Source organism: Vigna unguiculata, chromosome 5 (genome assembly GCF_004118075.2).
Source record: "Vigna unguiculata cultivar IT97K-499-35 chromosome 5, ASM411807v1, whole genome shotgun sequence".
Lineage (NCBI taxonomy): Eukaryota > Viridiplantae > Streptophyta > Magnoliopsida > Fabales > Fabaceae > Vigna > Vigna unguiculata.
The window spans coordinates 37,615,958-37,628,434 of NC_040283.1; the positions used below are offsets into that span (position 1 = coordinate 37,615,958).

General features: G+C 30.6%; 2 protein-coding genes across 2 annotated transcripts; one reads left to right on the forward strand and one right to left on the reverse strand.

The window, feature by feature from the left end:
* The first annotated feature begins 3,232 nt into the window (after positions 1–3,232).
* LOC114185387 (terminal nucleotidyltransferase 4A) lies at positions 3,233–10,214 on the forward strand. The gene is made up of 13 exons (XM_028073083.1): positions 3,233–3,684; positions 4,129–4,241; positions 4,336–4,392; positions 4,485–4,580; positions 4,688–4,758; positions 5,348–5,390; positions 6,401–6,481; positions 6,564–6,623; positions 6,833–6,883; positions 7,132–7,229; positions 7,330–7,378; positions 8,570–8,614; positions 9,275–10,214. Exons 1-13 carry the CDS (start codon positions 3,336–3,338, stop codon positions 9,725–9,727), a joined length of 1,566 nt encoding a protein of 521 aa, XP_027928884.1. The 5' UTR covers positions 3,233–3,335; the 3' UTR covers positions 9,728–10,214.
* An 854-nt stretch (positions 10,215–11,068) lies between these two features.
* Positions 11,069–12,477, reverse strand: LOC114185388 (dynein light chain 1, cytoplasmic-like). The gene is made up of 2 exons (XM_028073085.1): positions 11,964–12,477; positions 11,069–11,625 (listed from the first exon to the last, which is right to left on the reverse strand). Exons 1-2 carry the CDS (start codon positions 12,249–12,251, stop codon positions 11,461–11,463), a joined length of 453 nt encoding a protein of 150 aa, XP_027928886.1. The 5' UTR covers positions 12,252–12,477; the 3' UTR covers positions 11,069–11,460.

A 12,477-nucleotide genomic window follows, 5' to 3' on the forward strand; every position in this document is an offset into this window, starting at 1 on the left:
ATAATTTATTTGATTAATAGTTATAAAAATATATAAAGAGTGTATTTTTACAGATAATAACTTTTTAAATGCGAATAATCGACTAATAATTTGAAATACATAACTAGTTATAAAACATGTTTTAATTATAACGAGCTTATATCACTACAAAATTCTAAATTTTTAGTGGGGTTTATTAAAAGATTTATTAAAATCTCGGATAATCTAATACTATATACAGTTATTATTGAGAATTTAAGAAAAGACAACTTTCTAATAAAATAATATTTTTGCAAAACAAGAGTTCAAATTTCTTTTGCCACAATCAGTTAAAACGTTGATGTGTCAATGCTTTATAATTTTGGAGATCAACAAAATAAATCAATGATTAATATACAAAACCACCTATTTCTCATCATTCAAGCACAATTTCAAAATCAATATCTCTTTCTTCCTCTTACACTCCGTCTCACTTCCTTTATCATTCAATCATCGACTCAATCTTTTCTTTGTTGAAGGTAAAAGTTTTTTTTTCTTCTCTACAATCTTTCCTTCTTCTTCTCCCTAATGTATGTAAGTACTTTTGTATGTTCTTCTTCTACCATATGTAAGTTCTTCTTTTGTATGTTTTTTTTGTCATGAAGATTTTTTGCTAGATCTTTCATTTGTTTGAGACAACAAAGGTACAATTTTTTTGTCATGTTTTCTGATTCTATCAAATTTAAGTACTTATGTGTGTCTTTTTTGCTACGTCTAGAGGATGATAATAATGAAGATTTTCTTTCAGATGCATGAATTGCTTGAAGAAGACAACAAAGGTATAATTTTTTTGTCTTCCATACAAAAGTAGAATCTTTTCATATGAATAAAGGTTTAAAGAACACAAAAAAGATACAAGCTTTTTATTTCTTTTTCTACCATATATAATTTCTATAATTTCCTCTTTGGAAGTACTGTTTGAAGAATACAAAGGTTGGCTTCTTTTTCTTTCTGTCATGAACGAAGGTTTTCTGTTAGATTAATGATTTAATTCAAGAATACAAACAAGGTAGAAGCTTTTCTTTTTTGTAAATCTTTTCTACTTCAAATAGATTTTAGTACTCTTCTATGACTTTTTTTTGTGTGATCAATGAAGATTTTCTTTCATCTAATTTTAGAAATAATGAAGAATTTTCCTTAAAATTTTAAAAATAAATTATAAATTTTCATCTAATTTAAAAATAGTAAAGATTTTTCCTTCTAATTTTTAAAATAATGAAGAATTTTCCTTCTAATTTAAAAAATTATGAAGAATGTTTCATCTAATTTTAAAAATAACAAAAAACTTTCCTTTAGTTTTAAAAATAATGAAGATTTTTCCATCTAATTAAAAAAATGAAATATTTTTCTTCCAATTTTAAAGATAACGAAAAATTTCCTTCTAATTAATTGTGACTGAATTAAATAAAATTAACAAAAATCAAAATTAAATTAAATAAAATTAATGAAAATTTGGATTAAGTTAAATATAAGACATGTGACACTTGTATTGATTGACACGTCAACTGATAATGACTTGACATGTAACATTGATACTGTTAGGTGGCACAAAATTGATTTGAGACATAAATAACTTTTTTTTAATTACCAAAATAATTTAAAAAATTAAAAATTAAATTACAAAAACTAAAAAAATATGAAATGACACATTATACATAACACTAATCACCTTCTGTTAATAATTTAAATCATTATTAAAAAAATTCAAATTAAACAAAATTAACAAAATTTAAAACCTTATCAAACATATGAAAAAAATTAAATTAAATAAAATAAACAAAAATAAAGAATAAAATTGTATTTAAACCATATAATTATAATTCAATTTAGACACATTAATTTCTTCTTAACACATATATCTCTTTGGATCAGTAGATAATATAATAATATTTATATAATTGTTGTTAGTTCAATTTTATTTATATTTATTCCAAAATATCATATCTCATGGCAAGCCAGACTATTATATGGCGAACAAAAAATTTAAATCTAAATAAATTTAAATATGATCGATTTTAATATTTTGGATTATTAATTTTTTAAGGATTTGATTTCCAACATTTCTAATCAAATAAATACATGTGTAATTTTTTATAAAAGAAATTGGATAAATATAAAACTACTTTGTTTTAGGTTTTTTAACATTTATTTTTATTTTTATTAAATATAAAAACTACAACTAAATTAATTTATAAAGATTTTAGCATACATTAAACCAGGTAATAAGCGATCAAATTACATCATTAAATTTGTAAATATTTTATCATGATATATATATATATATATATATATATATATATATATATATATATATATATATATATATATATATTGAATATTTTTTTTTCAAAATTCAATTTTATTCTATAGACGTAATTGATTTTTGTTCAATTTCAAAATTCCTAGTTATTATTGTTAACTTTAATTTGTACTTTTATTAGATTAGATTATATATATATATATATATATATATATATATATATATATATATATATATATATGTATTTACATGAATGTTAATTGATTTATACATATTATGTTAAATTAATTGAAAATCTATTATGATAAATTTATAAAATATTAAGTTTTAAATTAAATATTAAATTGTGATCGAAACAAATATAAGTATATATATATATATATATATATATATATATATATAACTTTATTATTATTGTTATAATATATAAACATAAGTGCATATAAAATAGTAAACTTAATAATATACTAGTAATTCATAATAGATATTTTTACGAGTGAAACAAACTTTATATTCTAGCAAATGAAACTTTGTATTCATATTTAATTTAGTTTTGAAAATTTTCAACTGTCAAATATTTTAAAAGATTAAAATATTTTATTAATTTTGTTTTATTTAAAATTATAAAATCTAAAAAAAAAAAGCAAAAATACCTGTAAGAAGGACCTATATTAATTATTAAGAAAAGTTAAAATTGTAATTTTACTATGGTTGGAAAAAAGACTATTATTTAATATTAATTAATTAATAAAGAGCCTATTAATGTTTTTTTCATATCTATAGATTATCACTTTTTTAATCTCTATTTATAAATTGAGGTGTTACAATATAAATTATTCAAACAGTTTTTTCGTAAAAAATAAAATAAAATAAAGGAATCAGACAAAAATTTTAAATATATAAAAATTAATCTTTTACTATAATTTTTTCTTCCATTAGAAGTAAAATCTCTGTCTCTGTGTGCGTCAGACATAAACCCTAATCAGAACCCTAATTTCAATTCATATTATCCCTTTTCATCTTCCTGTTCTTCACTGTTCCACCTTCTTGGTTTTCAATGGAGGAGCAATCACTGAATATTCCCAAAACCTTCGTGTACGACACTCTCAGTCCCCTCGCTCTATCAGCCGCCGATTCCCCATTTCCCGACAACGGCGAATCCTATTCCGTATTTCGCAACGAGATTTCAGTCGACACTCCCCAACGCGCCTCTCCCTCGACGACCACCGTTGATTTCTTCTCCCTCGACGTTGCTTCGGAGGCCTACGGCGGCGTCTCCCTCCCACAGCCGCTCGCTGCAGTGCCCGAACCGAAGACGCCCACTCCTGTGCCCGAGGCGAAGCTCGAGAGCGTCTGGTTCGGCGGGAATGGCAAATTTAAAAGTCCTATGCTTCAACTGCATAAAGGTAAAACATTCATTTCTGCGTTTTCACTCAGACGTAATTCTTTAATTTTAATTGAAGAACAGCTCAAACGACACATAGGGAACTATATTTATCTGGTCCTTTGTAGAACCGGTTAGGGAAAGATAGAGTGGAGTTTTAAGGTGTTTGGATGTGCTCTGCAGAACTGATTTTGTAGAATTGGTTTCCAGAATTGATTTTCAAGTGAAGTGGTTTATGTCTTTTTCCTTTATTTTGAGAGCAAGTTTGCTATGAAGCAGTCCAATGGGAAAGCTAAATTTGATCGGTCTAGTAAAATCAATTTTTCAATGTCTATATATTTATAAAATCGACTTAGACTATTGTCAAAATCAATTTCCATCATTTCCAGCAAGAAATCAGACACCACTCTTACTGTTATATATGGTTTTGGAATTTGTTTTTTATTTTGCGGTGCTTGTTGTGCAGAGATAGTGGATTTTTGTGAGTTTTTGTCACCAACTGTTGAAGAGAAAGCTGCACGGGACATGGCAATAGAATCCGTGTTTGGAGTTATAAAACATATATGGCCTCATTGCCAGGTAGAAACATTTTATTTATTGCATTGAACCATTTTGTTGTTGAGTTTTATGTTTCAACGAGGTTTCTTTTGTCTTCTTTTTCTGTTATTCTCAGGTGGAAGTGTTTGGGTCTTTCAGGACAGGGCTGTATCTTCCCACCAGTGATATTGACGTAAGTAAGGTTGATGTACTGATAATAAATTTTTCTCCTGAATCGGTGCATCTGAATAGTTGATGCATTATGGCCAAATTCTTTGAATGCAGGTTGTGATTCTGAAATCAGGCTTGCCAAATCCACAGATTGGACTGAATGCAATTTCTAAAGCCTTATCCCAAAGGAACATGGCTAAAAAGATTCAGGTCTGCCTGTGATGCTTAAATATCTGTACTTTTCTTGACAGGAAAAATTAATCAACGTTGTAAAAATTTTTGAGTGTTTAGTATTTTGCTTTTGAATCTTCTGCCAGGTCATTGGAAAGGCGCGGGTACCAATTATTAAATTTGTTGAGAAGAAGAGTGGTCTTGCATTTGATATAAGGTTCGACTTTAAGCTACTTGGTTTCTCATCATTTTTCTTCTTGACTTTTTTGTCAAGATATGATTTTATGATATTCGTGTGTCTGCATGATGTGTACTTAAGTTTGCTTGTCCCACTTTATTATACGATATTGGATGAATTGTTTGACTTGAATATGTTTGCATATTTTAAATCTTTATTATGGATTTTCTATAGTTGAATCAAATAGCTGATCAAAACTACTGCAGATTTATCTATCACTCTCATATTTGAAGATTCTGTTTAATTTACTGTGGTACATGCATTTCCATGATAAGACCCTTGTAGTTTTTCCTTCATGCATTCATTTTTCTTAATAAGTTGTTAAATATCTATACGTTTAGCACCCAACCACATCATTAGCACTTGCTACCTACTGTAAGTAGTCACGACGACATTATATTGAGTATAGTCAATTTGTTTATACTATAGATTGATCCATGGTTCTCACATAGCTAGAGTTGTCATGTTGTTTAATATTGTGATATTGTGTGTAAAAGAACTAAAACTATTTCAGTATCATGTTTTTTTGAATTTCATTTATCCACCTAGGAATTATGCTTTATTTCAGTTTTGACATTGACAATGGACCCAAAGCGGCTGAGTATATTCAGGTTTGTTTTATTATTTCCCACCACTTGATTCACTATGTATTTTTTTATTTATTTTGATTTGTGATGCTGTTTTGTTTTTAAATTTATACCTGATGCCAATTGCATAATATATTATTTGACCTTTACATAAACGGAATCATTACAAATGTTGAACATAAGCAGTGTTGTTAATGGTAGAATGCCAAAATCATGCCATATAAACATGTCGTTGTAGCCAAATGTGCCACATATGGGCTTCTGTTCGCAAATTGTTCATGGCAGATGGTGAAAATTTACTACACCATTCTTCCATGGCAGTGCCATCTAAAAAATTGAACATAAATGGAAATGTGAACATAAATTTATATAATTAGGCTTTTGCGAATCAACTTAACAAGAAAGTAAATGATTGTATTTGATTCTTACATGGATATTGGTTAAAGCTATATATTGGACCTTGTTATTAATGTCGTTGTTAATTATCTGTCTGATAGAAATCCCAGAAAGAATTCGGGTATGATAGTATTATACTATAAGGTCGTTCTCCTGTCTATGGAGGGATTTCATGGAAATTGGTGAGTTCTATGCCTAAAGGTTAATAATATCGAATGGTGGTTTGGGATGAAATTAATAGTTTGTCAGTCTTACTTGATTTGCAATGCTTCTGCTAAAGGAAATTGCTTTGCTTTTCTAGAGCATTCCTGCTTGGAAGTCTTTGGATTCAATATTGTATTATTTTGGTTTCAAATTTTGGAATGGGATCCCTTGTTCTCAATATATCATATTTCACTGATATAATATCCATACTACCTTGGTAAGTAAAATTCTAGGGAGGAGCTTGTGAAAGGTCACCAAAAGAAACATCACAGAATGCCAGCTGCACTATGAAGTTTTTTATTTATTTTTTGTTAGTTGCACCTTTTTTAATGCAAGAAAGAAGAATGCAAAACATAACATATACAACTAAGTGTGCTGTATTGGGTGGAACATTATGTGTATTCTTGTTCATGGTTGTAATGTTCATTTTGTAGGAAGCTGTACTTAAGTGGCCACCTCTAAGGCCCCTGTGTTTGATTTTGAAAGTATTTCTGCAGCAAAGAGAGCTAAACGAGGTAACAGTTTTCTATAATATGTATATTTCTTGTAATGTTCTGATTCCAGTATGCCTTATTGAGATTCTTGCTAAGTTTGCAGGTATATTCTGGTGGGATTGGCTCGTATGCCCTTCTTGCCATGCTGATGGCAATGTTGCGGGTTAGTGGTTCTTGAATATGCTTTAAAAATTCACAGTTATGCACTGGCTTGCAGCATGATGAGGTTTTCCCTACTCAGAATATAGTCCACCTCTGCATCATGAGAAATAATAAAGAAATAAATTCACTCTTTTCTTTCTAATATTTGCAAACACCCGGAACTTTTTTGCCAATATCATGGTCTAAGTTTGTGACACTTGTTTGCTTCAGAATCTTCGCCTGAGCCAAGCTTCTGCAGAGCACAACCTGGGAGTCCTTTTGGTGCGTATCTTCTGATTCGGAAGTATCGTTTTGCATCTGTTTTTCTGGTTCCAGGGCTGTTATATGGGTTCTTATTCATTATTGGCGAGTGTTCTGTGCAATTTAGCAGTTTAAAGAAGAGAAACATGCACAATAATTGTGTGCTGTGTGCCTTTGTTTTTTATAAATGTTTCCTTTATAGGATGAATTAAGAAATATATCAATTTGCCATTCTGATAGTGTTATTTTTCTTTTCATTTTGAAATCAGGTGCAGTTTTTTGATTTCTATGGACGCAAATTGAACACATCAGATGTTGGTGTGTCCTGTAATGGGACAGGCACTTTTTTTTTGAAAAGTAGTAAAGGGTAATAAAGAATTTGGGTATATTTGTGAAGTAACGTTATTTTTAATTATGCTGTATAATTTATCCTATAGGTCATTGAACTTTTCCCATTGTCATCTCAGGTTTTTAAACAAATCACGGCCAAGTCTTATTTCCATTGAGGATCCTCAGGTTTTATTTGAACTCCCTTTTGATTTTGTACAATGAATGTGTGGGTCTCTATAGTCAATTAAATGAAGCAAGAATGTAGACTGTACATGATAGATTTTTCATGACCTTACTGCTTATGTTTGTATTTATCAGTTATGAGATAAGTAGTGTGTTTAGACTGGCTTTATAGTGAGAGATGATCGACCAATTTTTCATGCAGGAACAAATAGTTGCTTCTTTGTTTTCATGGTGTGACCATAATTTTGTGGATTAAAATTGATTCTTGTGTTATCTAAATACACAATAGTTGAATTTCTGGACCTAGGATCTTTTTCACTAAAGGGTGGGGATGAAATGGGTTTGTTTGTTGCTTTGGCCAGTTATTTAGTGGAGTTTTATTCTCTAGCTTTCCATCTCTGGTTCTCTATCTACATGGGAGTATATTTGATAATCTTCCTTTAGTCATATAATGCTCTCTAGGTTGCATTCTTTTATAGTATTTTGTCTCTATTTATATGGTCTTTCTAATATTTCAAAATAGAATATTGAGTTACTATTTCCATTTCCATGACCATGATTTTATGGATTAAAATCGATTCTTGTGTTATCTAAATACACTATAGTTGAATTTCTGAACCTAAGATAGTTTTCACTAAAGGGTGGGAATGAAATGGGTTTGTTTGTTGCTTTGGCCAGTTATTTAGTGGAGTTTTATTCTCTAGCTTCCCATCTCTTGGTTCTCTATCTACACGGGAGCATATTTGATAATCTTCCTTTAGTCATATAAGGCTCTCTACGTTGCATTCTTTTACAGTATTTTGTCTCTATTTATATGGTCTTTCTAATATTTCAAACAAAGAATATTTTGAGTTACTATTTCCATTTCCAGAGTCCTTACTTGCCTGCTTTTTTGGAACAACTGCTGAATATTTTATGGAGTATATAAAAAGTGGAAATTGGAGATATTTGCGATCTAAAATGCTAAAGGACCTAATCATAATTAGGTAGTGAACTATAAAATATCTATGCAGGAGTTGAATATATTGTCTTAGAAAATCGAAGTCTGTCTTTTTGGTTTTCTTTTTTAAATCGCTTTCATATTATTTTTACATATGCATTTATATATTATATTGACACTACTTTTTTATGTATATATTAGACAAACTATTATCATTCCTTTAGTTGATTGATAGTGTTTTTTGGCTGAATCAGGCACCAGAAAATGACATTGGGAAGAACTCCTTTAATTATTTCCAGGTCTGTTTACTCTTTCATTGTAAATTATATTTATGATAATAGTTTTAGAAAGATGTTCTTCCATCTTAAAAGTGTTGAGAAACAACGCAAGTGCATGGTGTATACATGTTTATTCTTGGTTTAAATTGAAATACAATGGTCAATAATTTGTCATCTACTGGAACTATGTTCAGGCACTTAAGCATACTTGTCTCTGCTATGTAGAAAATTTGACTTACTGCTTAAAGTTTGGTTTGCATTGAAGGTTTGATTAGAAGGGTAGACCATATTATTCACCCCTTTTGTTTTGGTGATGATGCTTGATTGTTCTTTTCATATGGTGTTTTGTAATTTTGGTCCCGTAATAATTTTTACTCCAAACAAGTCTGCCAAATTTTCCATTTAAGCCAATAAAGTCCTTTTATGTCTTTCCTTTGACAACCTCTAAACTCAAGCAACTATTTTCTTAAAAAAAGCTAAACAAATACTTGAACGTGTTTAAACACTAAATTGGGGGACAATTGAAGTTAAAGGTTATGGGGAGATGCTAATAGCTAATGGGCTATAATTATGGATAAAAGTTACAATTAAATCTAGTAATAATAATATGTGTTATCTATTCGTTACTTTTGGTGTTTATCTGTAAGTGACTAAAATTAAATTTTTATTCTTTTTCCTCAGATTAGGTCAGCTTTTTCAATGGCATTTAAAAATTTGACAAATCCCAAGATAATCATGGGCTTAGGACCGAACAGGAGCATTCTGGGGACTATAATTAGACCAGATCCTGTTTTGCTGGGGCGTAAAGGTGGCTTGAACGGGGATGTGACTTTTGATAAGTTGCTTCCTGGTGCTGGCGAGCCATTACAACAACAGTATGGAGAACAGGATATGTTATGCAATTGGCAGTTAGATTATGAAGAAGAACCACTACCACGAGGAGGCGACGCTAGTGCAGAGCCTAGCTCACGTTCAACAAAGAAGAGAAAATCTGGTTCAAAGAATTCCAGTAAGAAGCTAAAGGAAAATGATAGTATTCAGATAAAAGGGAATGAGGAGAATGAATCTAGAAAAGAGAAGGATAAAAAAAAGAGAAGAAAGAGAAAATCTCAACTAGGAGACAACGGTTCTTAGGCCAGAGGCCAAGTTGCTGTGAGGTTTCTTACAAAATGGTTGGGGATTGTAACATGATCAGTGTTTGAAAATGAAGGAACAAAGGCATCATCAGAGTTAAAGCAAATTTGAGTCCAATGTTGTCACGGACCCAAGATGCGAGCTCTATTCCTTCCACCCGGCCAATTATCATTTTTTAATTTTGAATATTTTCCCCCATTAGATCATTGGTTTCAATGTCTGTATTTTTTGAAATAGCAAAAAATTTATCCTAAATTGTGAGAGGAGCGTTAGTGTTAGAGATTAAATTTAGTTTTTTTTTTTTTTTTAAATATAGGTGTGAAACTTGTTTTAGGAACTGGGGATAAACTTTAAAATTTTGGGAGGGATTAATAACAGTATTAATCTTATGTTATTAGATTTATTCCTATGTTGTCTGTCCAGTTTTTGTTAAAGAAGCTATGTAACCAATCTGACAATGAAAGAAATACTTGAGCAGAGTATGCCATATGGTTTTGTTCAAAATGAATGCAATAATTTAGCTTGTTTTTATAGTTTCGTGCTGTATTCTATTCTATTTCATAATGATCTACATAATTAATTTGTCTTGTTGGAGCCTCTTTCGCAGTACGATCAAAATCAATATTTTACTGCATGATATGTCGTTAAATGCCAAATACTTTTAAAAGTTTAAAATTACTTGCACATAATTTTAAACAATTAAAAAAAGGTGGTCTTTATGTTATAAAACTGCATAATTTTTTCTTTTTCAGTCAGTATGAAATGGGGCTTCTTAAAAATATAAAGTGTGGCCAACAAATTTTTATGATTTATTTTCTTTTAGTTGAATAACTTTAATAATAAAGTTAGAAAGTATTAAGCAAGACGCATCATCTGTCTACCCATATTTAATGCCAGTTTCTTAAGGAAAGAAGTTTTTTTATAGTTTTGTCATGATGCAAAAGTAAAGTGTGAATGCTTGCTGCAAAGAGCAAACGACAAGTCAAGTCAAAAAAGTTGTGCTAATAGGAAATACAGAGGATCTGGTTTTAATATGAAAATCGTTTTTATTGCAAGTCTGAATCATGTGGATTATTTTAAAAAAATTGTTAATTAACGGCACAATCTTCTTACTATTTCTCTTATTATCATGAACAGATACAATTTAATTTCTTTTAAAAGAAATAAAAGTATATAGCAATCTGAATTCAAGCAGTATATTACAAGAATTCTTCTGTCAGGAAACAAGCAGAATAAAAGGTAAACATAAGTCAGAAATCATGAACCCCGGAACCAAAACAGTCTTCTGAATTCATAGGGGGTGAAAATAGTGGGAAAGTAGAAATGGGGACAAGTGAAATAAATGAAATCAATAGTGGGAAAAGTTCACCAACTTTTAATTAACAAGGATAAATTGTTCTGCTACTACGACTACTAGACAGCATGCCAAAAACACTGTTCATTTGCAGGCTTCTAAAAAAGAAACAGGAATAAACAATTAAGGAAACCACATCAAATATGACCAATCTCAGCTTCCTTAAGCAGTCCATTAACACAACTTCTTCACATGCATGCACAGAAGTTTCACTGTGTCTGGTGTTTCACAAGAACTTGTCAACCTTTAGAAGAACATGGTAACATGTTATGCAGCCGTTAGTCAGAGTTATTCATTCATTAACCTCTTAAAGACTCAACCTGAGTTGTCATTGATACAAGAAATACTTTTAAGGAATTTTAACCAAAAGTACACAAAATTAAGGAGGAGGTTGTCTGACCAAATGAACCTCAGTTTTGAAAAGAAGAACAGAAAGTGTGTCAATTGAGAAGTAGATGAACCCTCCACCAGTGTGACTCACAAAGGACCCGAAACTCTTCCCTATCACACAATGCCAGGCTAGTCCATACTTTGTATCAAACTCCTGAAATTGAAGCAAAATATTAAGAGCAAACAACTTAATTCAGTAAGACAAAGATTCAATTATGAATGTTTATTCACACACCCTATAGAAATTTATACCGAAGAAGGTTACATATAAGAGAGAAATAAGGTTCAAACCAAGAATGGAATTCCATGCAATGTAGAAAATGTCTGAAAACATGTTCAGAATAAGAAGTATATATGGAAGTTAATTACAACCATTAGTTTCTGAAAACCACGTTTCAAAACAAAGAATCAAAGACGTCGTTAATATCTGAGTATGTTGAAATCACCTAAAAAGGGTGCACGGTAAGTGTTTTCCAAAAGGTTGCAGTGTACCTTTTTGAGAGCTCTAGCTATGAGGGTGTTAGAGAGCTTTGGAGAAGGAGTTGAAAGAGAAAGGAGTGATCTGGTGTGACGAAGAGCATGTTCCTGCATGTGGGCAGGCATATCAGATGATTTCAACCTCACGTTGAAGCCGATGGCAAGTGAAGCCAGTCTCATGATGGTTTGAGAAGGGTTCTCCTTAAAGCCATGATCTTTGATGAGCTTTGGTTGTTGTTGATGTTGTTGTTCTTCCATGGTGATGGAATGCATCAGAGAAGAAGAAGAAGAGTGGTTTTGCATTAATGTGAAGTGGGTTGGTAGGGCAAGTCAAAGACAAGGTGGAGAAGAAGTGGGTTGTGTTTGATTCATATGGTACTGTAAGGCTTTTTCAACTTTCAACTTTGACTAGGTAAATGTGTAGGACATGACAATGAGAATATCATGCATTTTTTGTACCATTAGAAAGTGATCACACACAGTTCCAAGACATTCAAAATCACATGACCCTTTTGAACTATGTTTTTCT

Bases quoted from the DNA above. Each gene is read 5' to 3' on its own strand.
- LOC114185387 (XM_028073083.1), top strand. From the start codon at position 3,336: ATGGAGGAGCAATCACTGAATATTCCCAAAACCTTCGTGTACGACACT. The intron at 3,685-4,128 runs GTAAAACATTCA...CTTGTTGTGCAG, and splicing joins TATGCTTCAACTGCATAAAG to AGATAGTGGATTTTTGTGAG. The intron at 6,884-7,131 runs GTGCGTATCTTC...TTTTGAAATCAG, and splicing joins ACAACCTGGGAGTCCTTTTG to GTGCAGTTTTTTGATTTCTA.
- LOC114185388 (XM_028073085.1), bottom strand. From the start codon at position 12,251: ATGCAAAACCACTCTTCTTCTTCTTCTCTGATGCATTCCATCACCATG. The intron at 11,626-11,963 runs GTACACTGCAAC...CTTCAATTTCAG, and splicing joins TAGCTAGAGCTCTCAAAAAG to GAGTTTGATACAAAGTATGG.